The sequence below is a fragment of the Chiloscyllium punctatum genome, chromosome 17 (genome assembly GCF_047496795.1).
Source record: "Chiloscyllium punctatum isolate Juve2018m chromosome 17, sChiPun1.3, whole genome shotgun sequence".
Classification (NCBI taxonomy): domain Eukaryota; kingdom Metazoa; phylum Chordata; class Chondrichthyes; order Orectolobiformes; family Hemiscylliidae; genus Chiloscyllium; species Chiloscyllium punctatum.
In genome coordinates this window covers 90,443,310-90,467,892 of record NC_092755.1, presented here as the reverse complement: position 1 = coordinate 90,467,892, position 24,583 = coordinate 90,443,310, and the positions used below count along the sequence as shown (strand labels likewise).

The 24,583-nt window shown below is 44.0% G+C and overlaps 1 protein-coding gene across 1 annotated transcript; it reads right to left on the bottom strand.

The window, feature by feature from the left end:
- Positions 1-7,737: 7,737 nt before the first annotated feature.
- Positions 7,738-22,759, bottom strand: cryba4 (crystallin, beta A4). Its single transcript, XM_072587861.1, has 6 exons — positions 22,677-22,759; positions 19,284-19,350; positions 14,885-15,003; positions 12,455-12,596; positions 10,743-10,885; positions 7,738-7,985 (listed from the first exon to the last, which is right to left on the bottom strand). Exons 2-6 carry the CDS (start codon positions 19,317-19,319, stop codon positions 7,838-7,840), a joined length of 588 nt encoding a protein of 195 aa, XP_072443962.1. The 5' UTR covers positions 19,320-19,350; positions 22,677-22,759; the 3' UTR covers positions 7,738-7,837.
- Positions 22,760-24,583: the final 1,824 nt, after the last annotated feature.

Here is a 24,583-nt window from a genome sequence, read left to right as displayed (position 1 = left end):
TTACCTTTAAAGATGGATTGGATAGAACTCTGGAAAAGTAAGATTTACAGAACTATGTGAAAGGAATGGGTGGATGGATCACACTTTCAGAAAGTCAGAGCCAGCACAATGGCCCAATGGCCTTCATCTGTGTTTTGCACCATTCCACAATCTAATCAGCTTTGACTGGGCCTGTTTTGTCTGAAGTGTCGGAGGCTGAGGGATGTTTATAAAATCATGAGGCGGTTGGACAAGGTCTTTTCCCTGGGGTGGGGGAGTCCAGAACTAAATGGCATAGGTTTAGGGTGAGAGGGGAAAGAATTAAAAGGTAACTTTTACACTCAGTGGGTGGTGTATGTCTGGAATGAGCTGCCAGAGGAAGTGGTGGAGGCTGGTACAATTACAATATTTGAAAGGCATCTGGATGGGTATATGAATAGAAAGGATTTAGAGGGATATACACTAAATGCTTGAAGGGTCGGTGTGGACTTGCTGGGCTGAAGGGCCTGTTTCCACACTGTAGGGATTCTAAGTTCTCAAAAATGGTACTATATTAATTCAGGATATTTGGTCAGTGTGGACGGGTTGGACTGAATGGTCTGTTTCCGTGCTGTACAGCTCTATGATTCTATGACTGCCTTAGCTGGGTTTAAACCTGAAGGAGTAACTTATTACCACTTTAGCATCAGCAGGTACTGGGCTACACTTGCATTGATGCACAGTTATGGTATCAGATTCATGTCCTGCGTCCAGAACTGAAGAGTAATGGAGTCCTCTGAAGAAGGTAGACTGAGCTTTCGCTTCTCCAGAATGCTAAGCAGAGAAGATTAGAAGTGCAACCTATTATGTACACATTTTGTAAGCTTTATTTATTGAGATACACATAATAAACATGCATCTCTAAACCTATCAACCACGGTTTCAATCTGCTCCTTTATATTGGAGCACAAATGAATCCCCCATTAATTCCCAGCATCTGCATACAATTAAACACTTAGTTACTATACAATTATCATCAACAGTTGGATTTTGCATTTTTGTAACTTGTGCACTGCCAAACCCACTTTAACGTTTGTATATTATATGGTATATTCACATCAATATGAGTTTTTAAAATTATTCTCAAATCAACTTGTTTAGCAATTTTATTATACAGCTTGAACCCAGACACACCTGAGTTAGAGGTAAGGACACTACTATTGGACCACAAGAGCCCTCATTGATCTCAGTTTTTTTGCATAGTTCGGTTTTTTTGCATAAGTTTACATGTAATTATAACAACGTGCATTCCCCTACCTGATACGTGAAAAGACGAAGCTCCTATATGAAGGGACACAATTCTTTGAGAAACCTGGGGATCAGAGAAAGTATGGAAAAGGAACCAGAGAAAGAAATGTCAGTGGTCTCAGTGCGAAGGACCACTTCCACCTCCCAAATATATGATTGGGGATGTGGCTCATCAGCCACACAAAGACCTATAGAACCCTTGGCCAGTGACACGAAATTTCCTAGGTGGACAATCATACTCATTAGTGAGTGATTGATTTGAGAATGACCTTCTCTACTTAGACTCCCCACAGTGTGGGAGCAGGCCATTTGGCCCATCAAATCCATGCTGAGTCTCCGAAGAGCATTCCATCCAAACCCCACCCCCTACCCTACCTCTGCATTCTCCATGGGTAATTGACCTCACCTACACATCCTGGGACACTATAGGCAATTTACCACGGCCACCTAGCCTGGACAGTGGGAGGAAACAAGAACACCAAGACCTGAGGAAATTATGCAGCCTCCACACAGACCATCCCAAAGCTGGATTTGGACCTGGGTCCCTGACGCTGTCAGGTAGCAGTGCTAACCTCTGTACCACCAGGAAAGGTACAGGAATTTGTGTGCCTCTGTTCATCTCTGAGTCCTCTTCCCATCCATTTAAGTGTAAACAGCAGTGTAAGCAGACCACCGCTGCTAACTTGGTCAAATACCTGAGTGAATCAATGACAACATTACATTGTGGTAGTCTTTCTTCACAGCATTTCTCTTGCAGTTCCTGGACTGAGAAGGTCAAACCAATTGTAGATTGTCCAGTTCTGAAAGCATACTGGGGTTGAGCATGGATGTATCCAGTCAAGATCTGGGACTGACAAAGGGAACGTGAGTAAATACTTACCCCACACTGCGCAGCAGGAACATGCATCGATTGGTGCAGGAACTGCTAGCCCTCCCACTCCACCAAGGACATGCAAGTCCTGGGCCTCCTCCATCGCCATTTCCTTACCACCTAAAACCTGGAGGAAGAACGCCTCATCTTTCTCCTGGAACTCTCCAATCACAAAGGGATCAATGTGGATTTCACCAGTTTCCTCATTTCCCCTCCCCCCACCTTATCCCAAATCTAACTTTCCAACTCGGCACTGCCCACTTGAACTGTCCTACCTGTCCACCTATCCACTCCACCCTACCCACTGACCTATCATCATCATCCCCCAACTTCATCTTCCTATCGCATTCTCATCTACCTTCGCCCCCTGCCCTACCTCCCTCCCATTTATCTCTCAGCCTCCTTGGGCCACCCTCTTCATTCTTGATGAAGAGCTTATATTTGAAACGTCAATTCTCCTGCTCCTCGGATGCTACCTGACTGGCTGTGCTTTTCCAGCACCACACTCTTTGACTTTGATCTCCAGAATCTGCAGTGCTCACTTCCTCCCCCTTGTACGAGATCATCCCTGGTTGTATCAGGTACACCCAGGGGCAGTGTTCCCTCAGCCCAGCTGAGACAGAGAAGTTCGTGTAGATGCTGGTTTCTGTGCTTGGTGAGTTCAGGTGGGATAGAACGAGCACCTTGGGTTTTACGCTGGGAAAGCAAGTCAAATGTTTTGCGAAGTTCCTTCGATGTGGGTTCAACAATCTGTTTGAACACACACACACACACACACAACACATACACACATACACACATACACACACACACACACACACATATATTAATGGGCGTACAAGGCAAACAAGCTGTATTGGGCTCTCAACAAAAAGGGTAGGAAATGTAGGTAGCCTAGATGAAGCAATACATTCTGCCTATAGGTGGTGTATAGTTAGCACAAGTCGATTTTTACATATGGTAGCTCAGTGGTGAGCACTGGTATCTTATAGTGCCAGGGTCCAGGGTTGAATTCCAGCCTTAGGTGACTGTTTGTGTGGAGTTTGCATGTTCTCCAAGTGTCTGTGTGGGTTTCTTCTGGGTGCTGGCTAGGTGGATTAGCCATGGGAAATGTGGGGATTGGGTGAGTCTGGGTGGAATCCTCTTTGGAGGATTGGTGTAGACCTGATGGGCTGACTATCTGCACTGTAGGGAATCTAAGACTCTTCCTGCCTGTCTTTATCAGCAGCAAATGCCATGCCTGTGAGCAATGGGGATCCTGAGACCCACCAGGTGATGATTAATGCAGAGTTGAGCACTATAGCATCAACCATCATCTTATGAAACAGAAAGTTGATGAGTCCAAGTGTTTATATTTAACAGGCTTTGTGCGTGGGAAATCATGTCTCACAACTTGATTGAGTTTTTTGAAGAAGTAACAAAGAAGATTGATGAGGGCAGAGCAGTAGGTGTGATCTATATGGACTTAAGTAAGGTGTTTGACAAGGTTCCTCATGGGAGATTGATTAACAAGGTTAGATCTCATGGAATAAAGGGAGAACTAGCCATTTGGATACAGAACTAGCTCAGAGGTGAAAGGCAGAGGGTGATGGTGGAGGGTTGTTTTTCAGACTGGAGGCCTGTGACCAGTGGAGTGCCACAAGAATCGGTGCTGGGTCCTCTACTTTTTGTCATTTACATAAATGATTTGGATGCGAGCATAAGAGGTGCAGTTAGTAAGTTTGCAGATGACACAAAAATTGGAGGTGGAGTGGACAGCGAAGAGGGTTACCTCAGATTACAACAGGATCTTGACCAGATGGGCCAATGGGCTGAGAAGTGGCAGATGGAGTTTAATTCAGATAAATGCGAGGTGCTGCATTTTGGGAAAGCAAACCATAGCAGGACTTATGCACTTAATGGTAAGGTCCTAGAGAGTGTTGCTGAACAAAGAGACCTTGGAGTGCAGGTTCATAGCTCCTTGAAAGTGAAGTTGCAGGTAGATAAGATAGTGAAGAAGGCGTTTGGTATGCTTTCTTTTATTGGTCAGAGTATTGAGTACAGGAGTTGGGAGGTCATGTTGCGGCTGTACAGGACATTGGTTAGGCCACTGTTGGAATATTATGTGCAATTCTGGTCTCCTTCCTATCGGAAAGATGTTGTGAAACTTGAAAGGGTTCAGAAATGATTTACAAGGATGTTGCCAGGGTTGGAGGATTTGAGCTATAGGGAGAGGCTAAACAGGCTGGGTCTGTTTTCCCAGGAGCGTCGGACGCTGAGGGGTGACCTTATAGAGGTCTACAAAATTATGAGGGGCATGGATAGGATAAATAGACAAAGTCTTTTCCTTGTGGTCAGGCAGTCCAGAACTAGAGGGCATAGGTTTAGGGTGAGAGGGGAAAGATATAAAAGAGACCTAAGGGGCAACTTTTTCACGCAGAGGGTGGTACGTGTTTGGAATGAGCTGCCAGAGGAAATGGTGGAGGCTGGTACAATTGCAACATTTAAGAGGCATTTGGATGGGTATATAAATGGGAAGGGCTTGGAGGGATATGGGCCGGGTGCTGGCAGGTGGGACAAGATTGGGTTGGGATATCTGGTCAGCATGGACGGGTTGGACCGAAGGGTCTGTTTCCATGCTGTACATCTCTATGACTCTATGACTCTATGTCATGATTAAATGCACTTCCTGTGGGCAAAGCTTTGTTTCCTGCTGAGGTTTGTGTGAGTTTTTTAATCATTCATTTCCCATTTATAATGGGAAACACAGTTGTCCAGCTTGTCATATAGGTTAGCTTGTGGGTTCCCTGGATATCTGTGCAATACTGTCTTTTGGACTTTTCATTTTGTGCTTGAAATCTGAAATAATGGTTTATAATGCAGTTGACTTTTTCGCGTGATAGTTTTGTGTCCGTTAATGCCTTTTCTTGGAGGTTTATCTTCAAGGTGTGAGTAACTGCGAAGTCTGGGACGATGGAGTTGATGGCTATCTGTGTCAAAAGCAGTACACTCTGCTGAATCTTTTCAATGTTTACAATCAGCAAGAAGAGTGTCCTTTAAACCTGACAGCTTCAGGCTTAAGACAATACAAGAGACAATCCAAGCTTGAAATTGAGCTCTTTAAAAAAACACTCACAAATGTTTGTGACCCTTTAGGGTACTCTAGTTTTATTGAAGTGTCAGAATGGTGGAACAGCTGTGGCTGGAAATTCTAATATTTTAACCAAAAAAAGCGTATTTCAGAGATTGGCTGGGCCAGGAGGGTTTACTTCATTGTGAATTCTATATAGAGCAAGAACAATAGCCGTAAAATTGTCTGAAAATGATCAACTTTTGAATAATGCAAAAAAAGTGATAATTACTTGAGTTGCATTTCATAATCATTCAAATGAGGCCTTCTGTAATCTTTCGACAGTCTAGTAGGCATTAAAATCTGAAATGAGCTGTGGGAGGGTGTTGAATCAGTTCGCCAACATGTGAAATTTGGATCTGATATAGATACCCTCAAGAGTTTAATACTCATTTCTCCCATTAGGATCTGAGAGTCTTGTTTTGATAGAAGCTGACTCTTATTGCATTACATCTCTTTGATGTTGATGAAGTGTAACAATTGTGCTTTATGAAAACCTGGAGACAATTTCTCTTTTGTTTGAAGGTGGACTGAGTTAAACTAATTGATGCAGTGATAGGTTTGAATCTAAGCTGCTTCAGTCCACAATTAGGTGAAACCTTCTGGAGCATTACGTTTGATCAGAATAGCCTGGATCAACTTACTTTATCAGAATTGTCCAAAATGCTACACTCTCCTTACTTCTGTAGATTGCCTCAGTAAAATAAAACAATCTTCCCTGCGTCCCATCTTCGACTTATTAGACTTTGTTTCATTTCTTAAGAAGCTTGGTTGAGGTATCAACTGTTTATTGATGGTAGTCAACCCTTCCTAATTCACTTCAAACACCCATATTGTTCTTCCTAATCTATGCCCACAAACCTAACATGTCAACGGTCTCTGCTGAAGTCAAATGAATTGAGTTATCACAGTAATATTGAGTGTGAACTATGTTTATAATGTCAAATTTATAATGTTCCCCTTGTCCTCAGGTGTTTAGATTCAGACTGATCATTCAAAATTGTAAGCATGCATGCAGTCTTGTCAAATTCACCTCTCTGTACTGAATTTTAACAGATATACAAATGATCTAATAACTGATATCTGGATCCTCTCTGTGGCAAAATGGCCAAAATTGTCTTATGTTGCAAGGGAGCTGTGTAATGTTTTCTTCTCACAGAAAGACCACTTTGCACTGTAAAGATTGTACCATATACTTGGAACATTGTGTTCAGTTCTGGTCGCCTGACTATAGGAAAAATACAGAGGCTTTGGAGAGGGTGCAAAGAAGGTTTGCCAGGATGTTGCCTGGACTGGAGGGCTTGCCTTATGTAGAGAGGTTGATGAAGCTTGGACCTTTCTCTCTGAAGAGAAGGAGAAAGAGAAGTGACCTGATTGAGGTGTACAAGGTAATGAAAGGCATGGATAGAGTCAATAGCTAGAGATTTTTCCCCAGGGCAGGATTGACTGGCATGAGGGGTCATAGTTTAAAGGTATTAGGAGAAAAGTATAGAGGGGATGTCAGAGATAGGTTCTTTACGCAGAGCGTTGTGAATGCATGGAATGATTGCCAGTGGTGCTGGTGGAAGCAGAGTCATTAGGGACATTTAAGCAACTAGTGGACATGCACATGGACAGCAGGGAATTGAGGGGTGCGTAGGTTAAGTTTTTTTATTTTAAATTAGGATTAATCCTCAACACGATATTGTGGGCCAAAGGGTTTGTTCTGTGCTGTACTTTTCTATGTTCTAAGATCATCCGAAATAGGAGCCTGTCAAGTCTGTTTCCCCAGTCAATAGGATTATGGCTAATTCGACATTCTTCACGTCCACTTTTCCCCCTTTTCTCTGGAACCCTCGATTCCCCGACTGATCAAGAATCTCTCTAACTCAGCCTTAAATAAGCACAAGGACTCTGCTGTCACAGCTCTCTGTGGCAACGCGTTCCACAGACAAATGGAGGGAGAGATTAGATGTGGAAGGATTGTACAGGCTGTCAATTTGGAAGGTGCTGTCACAGGAGCCTTGGTGAGTCACTGCAGTCCATCTTACAGGTGGTACACGCTGCTGCCATTGGGGTGGAGGGAGTGAATGTTTAAGCTGGTGATTGGAATGCCAATCAGTTAACTCTGGCCTTGTTGGTGACGTGCAAATTACATACTCCAACAACCAAGACATTACTCAGTAATTCAATGTTGTTTGTGTAGTACAAGGTAATGGTTCAGAGAAGTGAATACTTGAGTGATATGGTGTGATGCTTTAGCCTGGATGGCATTGAGCTTGGAGTGTGTGTGTAAAGAAATGACAAATTGCGCTGTTATATAAAAGTAGGGCCGGAGACAGGATCACCGATTGTAAGCGACTTAGCACACTAACGGTCTCCTGTCAGCATTGCTTACTCTTTAGAACTTCAATTTAAAACGACCAGGGTCAGAGTCTGAAGACTGGTCTCACTTGGGGGCAAGATCACTTTTACACCATTCCCTGTTCAGACACTAATGAAACCAAACAAGTGCATTTTAACAAAGAAGGAAATTTTATTTCTTTTTGTAATTTCTCTGTTGTTTCAAAGGTTAAAACAAGACTGTGGGGACACAGCCATCAGGGTTCATTTTACTGCTGGATTCTACGGATGGACTGAATCTGGAATGTCTGCGCGTGGGAGCCCCACTCTCTCCAGTGTTTGTACTCTCCGCCATGATGGTCACATTCCATGATGAATTGGTAGCCGCGGTAACCTGGATATTGGTAGCATACCCATCTGTGGGGGTAGAGAGTGGGGAGGGGAGACAATCAAATTGAATTTCACTGGGTCAGTTACTGTCATGTTACTTACTTAGATAAGGTACAAGCTGAACCATTGTTTGATACCTGTTACACCTTGCACTTCTTGAGCAGGGTAACAGCTGGGCTTTTCCCCTCAATGTGAAAGGCCAGCCCTTTTTCACTCTATTGGTAGCTGTCCTCAAAGGCTTTGTGGGCGAGAGAGTGGAGACTGGCTCTATTATAGCAGCTGGTCTGGTGTGGCACCCTCTACATGGGGTAGTATCTGAGCTCTTTAAACAATATCGAGAAGAATCATCAGTCAGCCATTAAACAGTAAATTAAATTTGAACCATGCACGGAACCAGGCTAAATGTTGAGGGGCAAAAGAAGAGAAAGATATGATTAAAAGAGAGATAAGATTCAAGACAAAATAAAAGATTTTTTAAAAGTTTCATTCTTTCCAAAATCACTAAGTTTAATTAACGCCTGAAGGAATCAGACTTTACATTTGTGAAATTAGAATATCAGGTCCAGAAAGATTGTTAGTACTTATCCCTTATCACACCTTTAAAAATTCATCTAGTCATGATTACGCAAGCCCAAGCTTTTTTTGGTGTCTTCAGTGGTGTAAGTTCATGTAAGTGCATTGATTTCCTTGATGGCTCTCTCAGTAAGGCTTGCTACAACATACCCTTTGGATACAAAGTATCTGCAACTGTAACTTCCAGAATGCTGCCTTTTACTGTCATGATTTGGAGATGCCGACGTTGGACTGGGGTGTACAAAGTTAAAAATCACACAACATCAGGTTATAGTCCAACAGGTTTAATTGGAAGCACTAGCTTTCAGAGCACCTGATGAAGGAGCAGCACTCCGAAAGCTAGTGCTTCCAATTAAAGCTGTTGGACTAGAACCTAGTGTTGTGTGATTTTTAGCCTTTTACTGTGAATGTGTGGATCTCAGAAGTTGCAGTCTGATTTTCCCTGTCAGTCTCATCGCTGTTGTCAATGTACAATCCAAGGTACATTGTGTAGACTGCCACAGACTGTTACTGGGAACGCACTATATTTGAATTCCAGTCACAATGATGAAAGGATGATGTACTAACCCGCTAACATCTAATACTCTAATTTGCGTCATAGTGATAAAATGAACTCCATTTAATGTTCATTATTTTGGGTCAAAAAGTGATCTCTTGTGCATCAATCATGGCAGAGTTCTAACTGCTGAGAATGTTAAGCTTATCAGTTGCATTTCTCGTGCTGACTAGGTTAAGGTTGAAAGTCCTAAAGACTCAAAAGAAGCTTCGTGTGCAGCTCAGATGCAAAGTGAGTTGATTAAAGGTCTTGCTACTTGGCCTAAAAAATCCAACAGCGATCTCTTGCTTTTGTCCCAGCGTAAGATTTCTATTTTCAGAGCAGCTAGCTTTCCTCAGTAAGATTATTACACATTGTCAAAGTGTGCGCAGTTTGAACTGTGACCTCCTGCCCACTGGGATCCAGGGAGGGAATATTCACACTCTCTTGCTAAACAGCTGTGAGAAGACTCGCAAGCATAATGTAGGTTGCATTAAAATTCTAACATTGGAAGAACAAACGGATGATTGACGGTTTTGTAAATCCATATTGTGGGGTGCGTAATTGGATATGTATTTTAGTGCAAAGACAATGCTGTGGGGTGAGAACAGGAAACTGGTGTCAACTGGAAATTTCCTTTCGAAAGCCGCACAAGCACAATGGGCTGTCCTCCTGGGTGATAAGATTCTGTCATCATGTGGTCAAGAATTTAGAACATCTCTATACAAGGAGGTGAAAGGAGTAATGGGAAAGGAAGGTTTTCTAAACTCCTGACCAGTGGGCTAGAAGGTGGACTGGGCTGGGAAAATGGTGGACAGCGGTGTTAAGATAATTTCCTAATGGCGTCCTGTCATTGAGAATGTTTCCTAGTGATGGGTTTTTATGTGGATTCATTGCCCTTCTCTTTGTCAGGCAGTGGATTTCTGAACGCACCATCCTGTGAGGAGCAGTCACATTTACAGAGACAGCCATTCTGCAATGCTGAGGAGTGTGTGTGTGTGTGTGTGTGTGTGTGGGGGGGGGGGGGTGTGGGGGGGGGGGGGGGGGGGGGAGGGAGAAGGTGGGGGGGGGGGAGAAGGGGGCACATTGCTGCACATTCCACGGCCCAACAATAGGGGGCCACAGTCAGTCAAGGATGCTCCGGATGCCACACTGGAGCAGCTGCTTAGACCCTGTTACTTAGACTAACCTTGCCAAGCAATGTCCACATTGAGGAACCTGCCTCTCACTTGCCACAACAATGCCGGTCTCTCCTGGTAGAGGTGTCAGGGCTTCAGAGCTGCCAGCCCCTTGATTGAGAAGCAGCAGCCACACCCTGTCCACTATCCTTAATTGGATGAAATCTCAGAGGCAGTTTTTTTTGGAAAGTTAATTCACGGGATGTCACTGGCTGAACCAGCATTTAGTGCCCATCCCTAACTTCCCTGGAGAAGGTGGTAGCGAGCTGCAGATAGTTAGGGGATAATCTCCAGGAATAGCCCTGCGCTCAGAGCCAGAATGTGTGGACTTGGGACCCCTGTTTGTTCCTGATATTGGAATCATGAAGACTGTGGGAAAATGCAGCCCCCCATGCTATAGGGGCATTACGATTATAGCTGTACTCTAGGGGAGGGTCAGTAAGCTGACTAGATATTGGAGAGAATGAGTTGTCTCATGTGGTTGTTGGAAACACTTACGCGCCGGAGTGGATTCGGAAGGATCCAACTTCGTTGTTGCACCAGCCCATGGCTTGTAGAGAGGGATAGTCATCGGACAGCTCACCTTTCCTACCCAGGAAGTTCTCCCTCTCAAACATGGACATCCGACATTCACGGTGGTTCTGTGAGAAGCAGGTCATAACAACTTATTTGTGTAACACTTTGTTATCATAAAGACATAAGCAATAGGACCAGGCATAGGCCATTCAGCCCTTCAAACCTCAGCTGCCATTCTATCAGATCATGACTGATCTGCGCTAATCTCAACTCCCGTTTCCATGCCATCTATTCATTGCCCTCAATTCCTCGATATTTCAAAGAGCTGTCTCTTCCTCTTCAAACACTTCTGGTGATCTCACCTCCGCATTCTCTTGGCTAGACAACTGCAGACAATGCACTACCCTTGGGAGGTGAAATTCCTTTGCCTTAAATGAGTGGCCCCTTATTCTGTAACGATCTCCCACAGTAAAACGTTTCTTCATTAGTGACACACATTTCCAGCTTTTATGATCAATCTGGTGGTGCAATGCTGCCTTTCAGACTGGAGGCCTGTGACCAGTGGAGTGCCACAAGGATCCACTGCTTTTTGTCATTTATACAAATGATTTGAATGCGAACATAAGAGGTATAGTTAGTAAGTTTGCAGATGACATCAAAATTGGAGGTGTAGTAGATAGTGAAGAAGGTTACTTCAGAGTACAACAAGGTCTTGATCAGGTGGGCCAGTGGTCTAGGGAGTGGCAGATGGAGTTTAATTCAGATAAATGTGAGGTACTGCATTTTGGAAAAGCAAATCTTAGCAGGACTTATACACTTAATGGTAAGATCGTGGGGAGTGTTGCTGAACAAAGAGATCTTGGAGTGCAGGTTCATAGCTCCTTAAAAGTGGAGTTGCAGCAGATAGGATAAAGATGAAGATGTTTGGTATGCTTTCCTTTAGGAGTCAGAACATTGAGATCAGGAGTTGGGAGGTCATGTTGCGGCTGTACAGGACCTTGGTTAGACCACTTTTGGAATATTGTGTGCAATTCTGGTCTCCTTCCTATTGGAAGGATGTTGTGAAACTTGAAGGGGTTCAGAAAAGATCTACTAGAATGTTGCCAGAGTTGGAAAGTTTGAGCTATAGGGAGAGGCTGAATAAGCTGGGGCTGTTTTCCCTGGAGCATCGGAGACTGAGGGGTGACCTTATAGATGTTTATAAAATTATGAGGGGCATGGATAGGATAAATGGACAAGGTCTTTTCCCTGGGGCGGGGGAGTCCAGAACTAGAGGGCAAAGGGTTAGGGTGACAGGGGAAAAATTTAAAGGAACCTAAGGGGTAACATTTTCACATAGAGAGTGGGGCGTGTAATTTAGGATATCTGGTCAGCATGAACGAGTTGGACTGAAGGGTCTGTTTCTGTGCTGTAAATCTCTATGACTGTATTTGGCATTTAACGTCTGCCTTGTAAATGTATCTGTGAATAACATGAAGCTGCTGCCTATCCAAACCCACCAACACATTTTACACATCCCTTCTCATTTGTGTGGATTTTGCTTCCTCTGAAAGATATCTTTGCTATTTGCCTCACCCACTGCTTGTGGTGGTGGATTTTAGATTCTCTGGGTGTCTAATCATCTACGTGTGCTCAGAACTGCTTAATAAGTCGGAGGTTTGACGTGAGCACATTGTGTGCACCGGGATACTTACAGCACAGGCGATAGGTCGGAAGGAGGTCAGTCTCTCGATGTGATATGAGTTGCTGCCACTCCAGCTGTCCCAGCGTGGGTACTGCCCTCTCTCCAGGACAAACTGCTGCCCCTGGTAAGCTGCATGTTCGTAACCCACCCAGCTACAGACAAAATACAAGGAGGTCAGAACAATCCCCAGTAAGCCTCACTAGCACACATTTCAGAGTCCCTTTCAAAACAGGTTTGATTATCCTTCAAGGCTCTGCATTTGTCTTTGACATGAAGAAAGGCTCCGATATGAGGAATGGTGGGAGTCTTGATTAACCGGTTCTATATGACTGATGTCCTGAATGTGGGATATTGATCTGCATCGTTTAAGCACCATAAAACCCTAGCCTTCCTTCCACGATTCTTCTGAAATCCAGATACATTGCCCTTCACCATTCCTGTTCATTTCCAATTGTTTATCTCGTCACATCTCATTAGCGTAGCATGCTGAAAATCGAACTCCTCTATTTCCAGAGTCCTCACAAACATTAAAGATTTTTATCAAAGTATCCAACAATTCCTCACTTTTCCTGTACTTTAGACCCAGATTGACAGAGCACATAACAAGAATTACTATTTGTTACAAGTAAATAGATTCTAGCGACAGTTAAACAATTATGAGCTGTCAACATATAACTCAACTGGTTAGCATCTTTTAAAACCCCTTCCACACACATATAGACAAAAGAACGTGGTGTTATGGGTGAAGGGAAAATCAGGGATTGCAGCTCAGTGTCCCCTGTCCAAAAGGTTTATTGGAATGAATCTTTAGCTCGTCAGGACTTGCTGTTACTCAATCTCTCTTTCTCCAGGTACCATTGACTTCCTTGTAGAAGGCACATAGCGACTGTTCCCCTCAGAGAGAAGAAGACTAAGTGGAGATCTAACAGAGGTTTTCAAAATCATGAGGAGGCTATAGTAGAGATCAAGAAGTTACTCCCCCTTATAAATGGATCAAGAAAGAGAGGGCCCAGATTTAGAGTGATTTGCAAAAGGAGATAGTATGAAATGAACTGTCTGGAAGTTTGGTGGAGGCATATTCAGTTGAGGCATTAACAGAGTATGGGGTGATTGTTTAGATAGAAATAATGTCATAATATCATATAGAAGCATAGTTACATCATTCAGCTCAGCGAGTCCCCCATTCGATCATGGCTGATATGTTTCTCAACCCCATTCTCCTGCCTTCTCCCCATAACCCTTGATTCTCTCACCAATAAGTGCTTATCTATCTCTATCTTAAATACACTCAATGACTTGACATTCACAGCCTTCTGCAGCAATGAATTCCATAGGTTTATCATGCTCTCTCTGAAGAAATTCTTTCTCTTTACTCTGAGGCTGCACCCTCAGCACCTCGTCCCTCATACTATTGGAAACATCTTCTCCATGTCCACTATATGCAGGCCTCTCAGTATTCGAAAAGTTTCTATCAGATCTCTCCTCATCCTTCTAAACTCCACTGAGTACAGACCCAGAATCATCATCTGCTCCTCCTATAACAAGCCTTTCATTCCCAGGATCATTGTTTTAAACCTCCTTCAGACCCCCTCCACCAACACCACATCTTTCCTTAGATACAGGATTGAAACTGCTCACAATATTCCAAACGCAGTCTGACCAGAGCCTTATACAGCCTCAGCAGTAGATCTCTGCTCTTGGGTTCTAGCCCTCTTGAAATGAAGGTGACCATTTGCATTTGCCTTCCTAACTGCCAACTGAACATGCATGTTATCTCTAAGAGAATCCTGTGCAAGGACTCCTAAGTCCCTTTGTGCTTCAGATTTCTGAAGCCTTTATCCTTTTATAAAATAACCTACACCTCTAATCTTCTTACCAAAGTGCATAATGTCACAGTTTCCCACTTTGCATTCCATCTACTGCTCCTTTGCCCACTCTCCCAGCCTGTTCAAATCCATCTGCAGCCTCCCTGCCTTCTCACCACTACCTGTCCCTCTGTAAGGATATGGGCTGAAAGTAGGAAGTTAATAGAATGTAATGATGCTCATTTGAAGAGCCAGTATAGACTCGAAGGGCTGAATGATCTCCTCTTGCGTGTAACACTTCAGTGATTCTGTGACATTTGATTTGAAACATTAAGTTTGCTTCTCTCTCGACTGGTGCTTCCAGACCTGCTGATTTAAGATTTTTATTCTAAATCCAATGGATTATTAGAATAAAGGGAACATAAAGGTTAATGTCATATGGATCTACCTGTAGATCTCTTCAGCATATTCTATGTGTAGTGTAAGATCTCAGAGAGAGATACTGACTTTGAGGAGTGAAACACTAGTTAATGTTAGATACGCTGACAGGGCGTCAAGTTTAAACAGCATTGTTCCTTTCTGTGGCACCTCACTGTGGTATAAGCTCTCACGCTGTTTCCGATCCAAATACTCACGCTCCACTTTCCACCTTCATGGACCGCACAGTTTCAAATCCAAACTCCATCACGTTGCGACATTCTGCCGTGAATTCATGTCGACGGCCCTGGAAGAACTCCTCATCCCAGACAATAATCTGCAGGAGAGCGGGCGAGGGGGACAAAGACGGTTAGATTGTGAATTTCATTATACTGGAATTAAGCGTAGATTTGATTGGACAAAATATGCACCTTCATTTGGGAGCAAAGTTGTCAAAACCCAGTAGAAATAAACAGCAAGCTCTGCAGGAAGCCTCTATATTTCACAACAATTCCCATCTGCTGCAAGTTCTGGGCTGAAATACAGGCTTGATATAGCTCTGAAGCCAGTAATACATCAATTGTGGTACATTAAGCCCCTAACCCTCACAAATCCCTGTCCTCCCTCTAATTCAAGCCTATTGAGCATTCCCAATTTTAAGTGCTCCACCACTGTTGGCTGTCTTTCAGTTGCTTCAGGCTCTGGAATTCCCTCCTTTCACCCCTCTACCTAATTACCTTGTGTTCCTCATTTGAGCCTCACCTCTGACCAAACGTGGGGCCATATGTGGATGAATGAAAGAATGAATGATTTTATTGTCACATATATCTCGAAAGATATGGTGAGAAGTGTTTTGTCATCACAATCCAGTGCTATTTTGAGTTACAAAGAATCACGACAGTGTGGAAGCAGGTATTTGGCCCACCAAATCCACACCAATGTTCCAAAGAGCACTCCACCCAGATCCAACCCCCTATCATATCCCTGGCACCATGCATTTCCCAGTAAGTGCAGACTGCAGATGCTGGAGAGTCAGGGTTGACGTTTTGGGCATGAGCTCATTCCTGATGAGGGGCTTATGCCCAAATTCTGCCCGAACTGCTGTGCTGTTCCAGCACCACACTTTTTGACTCGTTTCCCATAGCTAACCCACCTAACCTACACATTCCTGGACACTATGGGCAATTTAGCACGGCCAATCCATCTAACCTGCACATCTTCAGACTGTGGCAGGAAACCAGAGCACCCGGAGAAAACCCACGCAGAAACGGGGAGAATAGGCAACAACATCCATAAGTCACCCAAGGGTGGAATTGAACTCAAGTCCCTTGTGCTGTAAGGCAACAGTGCTAACCACTGAGCAACCATGCCATCCCTTATGGTGAGGTGTATTGTAATATTAAATCTACAATAAGCCACGTTCGAAATATAAGGAACTCACTAAGCCTCCTCAACAGCACCTTTTAAACCTTGATTTCCATCACCTACTGGGACAAGGGACAGCATCAGCTGCAAGTCTCCCTTCTACATCAGAATGAAATACTGCTCCCTCAAGGACGCTGGGTCAAAACTCTCCAACCGCCTCCCTGAGGGTGTGCTACAGCCTGAAGACTGCTGGCAGCTCTCTACCTCCTTCACAAGGGCAATTAGGGACAGACAGTAAATGCTGGCACAGTCAATGGCACCCTGTGAGAATTAAAGACATTTAAAAAAAATTGTGCAGGACACTATGCGACTGTAGGCTTATTTTTGAAGGGGAAACCTTAGAGGTGCTCTGGATAGCTTACTGTTAGTAGGAGGTTGCACTGTGGTGGTTTCGCACAACTTGTAATCTTCATGAGATCCATGCTAACACAAATGTCATCAAGGACTAGAAGACCTAGTTTATTAACATATACTGCTGGCCTTTCACCTGTAAAACCTTGCTGGTTAAAGGTGATGGCCTAGTGGTTTTATTGTTAGTATATTAAATCCAGAAACTCAGTCAGTGTTCTGAGTTCAAATCCTGCCATGACAGATGAATTCAATTTAAATAAAAGCTGAATCAATCATGACCATGAAACCATTGCAGGTTGTTGGGAAAAATCCATCTGGATCCCTAATGTCCTTGTGGGAAAGAAATCTATCATACTCACCTGGTCTGGCCTACATGTGATTCCAGATCCACAGCAATGCGGCTGGCTCTCAGTTGCCTTCTGAAATAGCCTATCAAGCAGCTCAGCAGCTACAGACAGTCAATAAATGATGCCCAGTCAGCAAAGCCCACATCCCATGAGTAAATAAAGGGAAATAAGTCATCATGGGTGCCTTGCCCAGTGTTTAGAGCAGCTTAACAAACTGTAAATAGAAATGAATGCTCCGAATGACAGATGGTTTATATTGGGTACCAGCATGAAAATTAGACAAAAAGATCAGTTAAGAAAATTGCCATGGTAACTGTAGGCCTCAGACAAATTCACATAGAAACCCCAGCAGGACCATTGCATCATACATCATCAAATTAATGAAAGCCGTCAAAAGAATTTTAAAATGTTATTTAAGGATTTTTGTGATTGCAAGGTATGGAAAAAAAGCAACATAGAAAACATACTCCAAGTAAAAGCCCATTAGGACTGTGACATATAATTAGATTTAGTTACTTCGAGCAATTTAATTTCTTCGCAGCATATTATTTACCTCTGACTGCCTGCTCACTGCAATTACATATCATTATGTGGCCGCTATTTAGCAGACTTCTGGACGGGCTAGAGCTACTGCAGGGCAGGGAGTTGAAAAGAGCAATACCTTCCTTTGGTCTAAATTTGGCTAGCAACTGAAACTGCCCTTTCAGACAATGCACAAACAGACATGTTTTCTCCATTTCCCTTCATACTTGTCACGATGCAGCCTCATGGTTAAAATTGGCAGATTTCCAAACATCTCGTGTTGTTTTTAGTTTGATTAGGGCCCTTTTGGTTTTGAGCTAGCTGACCTTTCCATGTTTCTTCCATGTACCAAAGCTAGTTCTGGCTTGTTAAATGTAGCAATAATGTGAATATGGCAGCACATTGACACACACGCACATTGTGGCAACACATTGACACACACATATACACACGCATGCACACACATACACATGCGCACATACACACGCAAGCGTGCACACACGTACACACATGCACACACATACACACATGCACATACACAGGCATGTGCGCACACACATACACACACGCACGCACACACGCACACACACACACGCACACATACACACACGCACACACACACACATGCACATACGCACACACACACACGCACAAGCAAACACAAACATATAAATGCATAATAAATTTCAAACATTGCAGTACAGTCAGTTCTTTCATAATGCGATGGTTGCGTTCTTGTGCAATCCCGCATTACAGAAAAATCGTGCTTTACAAACAACGTTTAAAATGTTGGCCATGTAATTGCTTACATCCAACACGTTTTAAAAGTTTGCACTTTAGAAATAGCGTCCCCAACTCATCAATTGTGTTACAGAGAATTCACGTTGACAGAACGCATGTTGTAACAGAATGACCTGTGGTTGAAAAAGACACTACCATCACTTCTCAAGGGCAGTCTGGAATGCGGGAGCTGAAAATGCTGGTCTTGACAGGGATAACCTTATCCACACAGGAACAAAACCGATTTTGAGCAATAGTGTCTCAGAAAGTGGCTCAGGGACACAATGGCTTGAACAGATGTATTTGAGATCTGCTTGTTTTAATTCTGAAGGTGGAGCAAGGTTGAGGTGGGTGTAGGCCTGAATCCTAAGTGTGTATGTGAAATGCATAAGGGGTTTGAAACAATTATGCCTCATGCACCAGAGGCCTGTGAGGCAGTGCACTTACCCATCTGATCCTCAGGCAAGATTAGATTGCTGCTGGAAAAGCACAGCAGGTCAGGCAGCATCCGAGGAGCAAGAAAATCGCCGTTTCGGGCAGGAGCCGTTCATCAGGACAGTTATAGACTAACCACTGTCCAGACTAATTCCTGAAACATTCCCCGGTCAGGTGGTGGGGGTAGTGCCCAGTGAACCTGGATCTGAGCCTGAACAGAAGAGTCATGCCAACTGTAAGGTTGTTTGTTTTGACCCTGGGTAATTGATCAATTGCCACCTTGCTGCCTGGCCAGCTGACCAAGTCACCATGTGCAGGTTTGAGGAGATTTCCCAGGATTTGTATATGGCCTGGCTGGCTGACCAAGTCACCATGTAGAGGTTTGAGGAGAGCTCCTGGGTGGGATATGTGGCCTATTGGTACAGCTTCCATCCTGCCTGTTGACCCGTGATCCACTTCTCATTCCTTAATCTAAGGTCGATGCCTGCACACAGTTCATTAAATGGGCTTTGCATTGCATGACTACTGATATCCTGAAGGGTGTCTCTTTGGGTTTTATGGATGTGGCTGTGGGATGCCAGCTTTGTGACTCTGGTGGGCATATACTGGGGTTACTGCAGGGCATGTGATTGCACACTCTGAGGACCACTGACACAAACATCTTCCTGAGCTGGAGATGAGAACAGGACAGGCTCCAATACGAGAGATCATGTCTGGGTCAAAGTTACAAACATCATCCCAGTGCATTTGGCCTTACCTTCCAGTGACTGGAGAGCTTGGTACAGTGAGACATCCTGAATTTTATATATATTTAGGGCTTAGTCCTGGAACAAATAAAGAATGAGATTAAGCACTGCACTTGATGGTGTTTGCTGCCTAGTAAAGCACACTTTTCCACAGATATATACAACAGTAGGCCTGTACAAGCTATGAGAAAGAGTTATTCAATCATAAAGAGCCAAGAGCAGGCATTCTTTTCATCTGGGCCTCAGCAGTAAGTGGCAGGTTACCTTCCAGAAAGGGGATCGTGATTTAGCACTTACTTGCAAGGGCTTTCCCATACATTTTCAAAAGTTTCATTTTCTAATATTTAACCAATTTTATTAGATCATATCGTCCAATTGCACAGTGCAGAAGAGGGCATTCAACCCATCGAGTCAGCATCAACATGTGAGAAACACCTGACCTTCAACCTCATCCCATTTACGAGCACTTGGCCCATAGCCTTAAATGTTATGGCGTTCCAGGTGCTCATCCAGGAACCTTTTTAAATGATGAGAGGCAACTCGCCTCTACCGCCCTCCCAGACAGCGCATTCCAGACCGTCGTCTGGATAAAAACGTTTTCCTCACATCTCCTCCCTAAAACTCCTGCCCCTCATCTTGAACCTGTGTCCTTTCATGACTAACCCTCCAGCTAAGGGGAACAGATGCCCCTTATCCACTCTGTCCACGCCCCTCATAATTTGCTACACCTCAATCAGATCGATCCCCAGTCTTCTGTTGGAAACAACCCAAGCCTATCCAACCTCCCTCCATTGTTTCCAACCCAGCCATCATCCTGGCGAACTTCCTCTGCACTCCCTCAGTGTAGTCACATCCCTCCTGAAACACACCGTTAAACTCTCACCATCCGACACCTAAAGGAAGAACGCAGCATCTTCCACCTTAGGACCCTTCAACTACATGGCATTGACATTGACTTCACTAGTTTCGAAATCTCTCCTCCCCCACACCTCATCCCAGATCCAAACCTCCAACTTGGCACCGCCCTTTTGAACTGACCTACTAGTCCATCTTCCTTCCCACCTATCCTCTCCACCCTCCCCATCGACCTATCACAATCACCTCCCACCTGCATCCATCTATTGCCATCCCACATACCCTGTCCCCCCTCAGCTCCACTCCCACCCTCCTATTTATCTCTCAGACCCCTCACAGCTCCCAGCATTCCTGATGAAGGACTTATGCCCGAAACGTTGATTCCCCTGCTCCTCAGATGCTGCCTGACCTGCTGCGTTTTTCTAGCGCCACACGTTTTGATGCTGACTCTTCAGCATCTGCAGTCCTCACTTTCTCCCAGTAACCATTCTGCCGTAATACCCTTGCTGGAAGATGACATGCTGCTCTCATTTGCAGAGATCCAAGTGTAAAGCTTGTCCTCGTTGGGCACCAGTGCCAGTGCAACCGTACCCTACCCTCAAGAACTGTCTTCCTTTGAGTCCCACTGATCAGAGTGCACTCTGGGGTGAAGCACTGCCATGGTTTGACATTACCACCTTCTCAGGATTGAAGGTACAATGTAACCTGTGTGAGGGACAGCAGTGGTTCTGATCTGGAATGCCTGAGTGAGTAATGTTGGCAGCAGATTCAATAATTTCCAGAACAGGATAGGCAGGGCCCATTACGAACCCTCAGGACTTTGTACAGTGTTGAACCAAAACGTCTGTCTCACCCAGGAAAATGAGGATTCAGGTATGGAACCATGAGGGAGAGACCGTGACCACTGTGCCTCCTGGACTCCACTAACTAGTTACTTTAGTGCTCAGCTATACAGCATCCTAAATCTCAGCTCCTGCTTACCCGATAGTGATTCTCTGTTGGATTTGCTGCTCTAATTTGGGAATGGCGACCCAGAGTCACAGTGCCCCTGGGTCCCTCCCACCACAAACACGGCCCTCTCCCGATCACATGGCTAACAGGAACCTCTCTTGCTCTTACTGCCTGTCCCCGGCCTGCGCTGTCAGGATTCATGTTTTGATGGGTATTGATACTCAAGTTGTCTGCCATGTTATAAAGACACACATTGTGGTCATCGAGTCCTGGGTGGCACTCAAACCCAGAGGCAGGAACACTGATGCCTACTCACTGAACCCAAAACCCAAGGATTTTGCAATTTTGTTGCTCCTCTATCAGGAGCTGCTACAAAAGAAGAGTTGAAACAAAGGGGCAGATCAAGAATGGCAGAACAGGCTGGAGAGGCTGAATGGCCGACTCCTGTTTTTCTGTAAAATTATAATTAAAGATGCTTGTTACTTTACACTCTGCTCCCAACACCAAAGGAAAATAAAATTACACAGGCTCCACAGTACGGAAACAGTCCATTGGTCCTAACAAGTCCATACCAAATTTTATCGTCTACACAATCTTCTTGTAACTCTGTTTCTATTCCTTTCCTCACATGTAGGTTTTTTTAAATCTAGAGGGTCTTGTGGAGCAGTGGGTAGTGTTCCTACCTCTGGGTATGAGTACCACCCCGGACTTGATGACCACAAACTGTGTCTTTTCATGACATGGCAGACAAATTGAGTATCAATATCCAGCAAAACATGAATCCTTACAGTGCAGGCCAGGGACAAGCCGAGGACAGGCCGGGGACAGGCAGGAAGAGCAGGAGAGATTCCTGGTTCAGCTGTGTGATCGGGAGAAATTGGAGCCTCTGCTATTACTATCTGTAGCTCGAGGCAACAACATGGATGTAAAAGTGCTAGTTGCCACAGCAACGCAGACTCCCTGAATGTAACACACACATTAAAAATATTGAACTTCCCCTTAAATACATCCAAACTACTCATCAGAACTACTCCCTGTCGTGACAATTTCCACAGCTTACCAACTCTCTGCTCTTCCTGCATGCCTGTGTTGTTTATTAATGACTGTGTTAGATTTTATGACCCCCCTTCCCAGTTTTGAACTTACCTACAAATAGAAATATCTTTCACACATCTACTCCATCAATCCCTGAACTGCACACTAATCACCTGTACCTGATCGTCCCTCTAACTTTCTCAGTCCTGGAGAAAAGAGCCTGTACAGTTGATTTTTTTTCCCTCACATAACTGTATCCCTTGTTATCATCCTTTGCAAATCTTTTTTTTGCACTTTCCATAGTGCCTCTGTACTACACAGAACAGAACTAGTCACTGAGCTTCAACTGTGGAATCAAGGTTAAGGTTTAGTTAATAACTCAAAAATCTCTTCTTCAGAGTCATAATTGTTATTTAACTAGGTCCTACCACTGGCCTTCTCTCTTTCAACTATTTTGCCCCAGTATTTTTTTGTTATGGTCTTCCGACAGAGGATGGCCCATATCCTGTACATGATTTGATGTAGCAACTACAGCATATTTTCTCAAACATGGCAACACTCACCTTTTGTAGACTAGAACGCACAGCTCTGATACTAAGTTGTTTCCTCTCAGGGTTTTTATAGCTCACACTTTAAGCAGAGTCAATTGCAGAGACCTGTATTCATCAAACCCCTGGCTCAGCAGCAGGGGAGGGGATTCATCAAGAGTTTATTGTGTTCGCAACAATGTAGAGCAATGTCATGATCTATAGTTAACAGAGGAATGCATGAAGAATACTGCAAGCACATCACATCAGTAAAAATAACTTTAGCATTAACCCTTTGACCCAGCTACTTACTACCCAGCACCTACAGCTAGAGTGCAACTCTTCAACAGTGAGTCACAGAAACCGATGCTGTACCCAAAGTTACACAGATCAAATACAGTGAGACTGCTTACCAATTTGCCATGTGGGCATTCTAGTCAGCTGCCCATTGTAAAATCTGAAACCAATGCTGATGAAATATTTCCACAGTGTATGGCTGGCCAGCAGCGCCAACTCTGAGACTTTGGTGACAAGTTGAAAATTCCTCCCTGTTCCTCCCTGAACCACCTAAAGCTGGGATCAGCTACCTCAGGTTACGTTGAGCAGAACAGGCCACGCTGTGGAATTCAGTCCTACACTAGGCAGTGCCATATGTCTCTGGAGAAGCCTCTGTACTAGACATATATTTAACTCTCAGATTATCATTATTTGGGTGGCACAGTGCTCCGTGGTTAACATTGCTGCTTCAAAGGACTAGGGACTCCAGGTTCCATTCCAGCCTTGGGTGACTGTGCAAACTCCATTCTTCCCCGTGTCTGTGTGAGATTGCTCCTCAAAGATGTGCATGTTAATTGGATTGGCCATGCTAAATTCCCCATACTGCCCAGGGATGTGCAGACTAGGTGGTTTAGTTATAGGAAATTCAGGGTTATTCGATTGGGTGGTGGATCTGAGTGGGGTTGGTGTGACTTGATGAGCCAAATGACTTCCTTCCACACTGTAGGGATTCTATGATTTGGCCATCTGTTGGCATTAAGAGGTAGATGTGACTTCCATTTGTTCCAGACGCTTAACTTTTTGATGAAGTATAGCTATTGTCAGAAATGAGTGACCCTATTTGCTCACAGCAAGTATCCACATATAGTCACAGTGACAACTAAATCCTCTCTATTTGAGAGTTGGCTCAGGGACAAATATTGGTGAGGAAAATGGTGGGAGTTCCTCCTCTTTTCTATGAAATAATGTCAAGGAACCTCTTACATCCAACCAAGAGCCAGGCAGACGTGTCTGTAGTTTAATATCTCATCTAAAAGAAGCCAGTACTGGCAATGCAGCTCTCCCACAGTACGGCAAGCCTAGGATTTGTGCTCATGCGCTACATTCAAACCCAAATGTTTTGACTCAGAAACCAGGATGATACCAACTTGAACCCATCCTTTCCCAATCACTTCACAGCAAGCTGGTATGGAAAGTACCATGGTGAGATAGGTTTCATTTTCTAGACGTCAATTAACATTTCCCTCCTCCATCGTCAGGACAAACGTCTACTCGGTGTTGTATATCAGGATTATCCAACATTCACAACCAGCATTAAGATATTTAAGAGTGTTCCTGAGCATGGCACACAGGCTGCACTGTGGTGAAAATAGCATTCACAGATTCAGTCCAACATTTCCCTTCAAAGATCATTGCAATGTTACAAGCTACAATTCAACAAACTCAACTGTGGCGGTAAAGAGGAAACTTATAAGATATGATTGTGAAGTAGGTTTTGAGTTGTATGATGCTAACAATGTACAATGTTGTACATACCTCATGACATTAGCTTGTATTCAGACCTTCCTTCCCTTTAATTTCTATCATGTCTTCTTGACCGTGAAAACTGAAAATCAAATCAGAAAACAAGCTTTTTGTTTTAAATAAATGACTAAATATTCAATGTG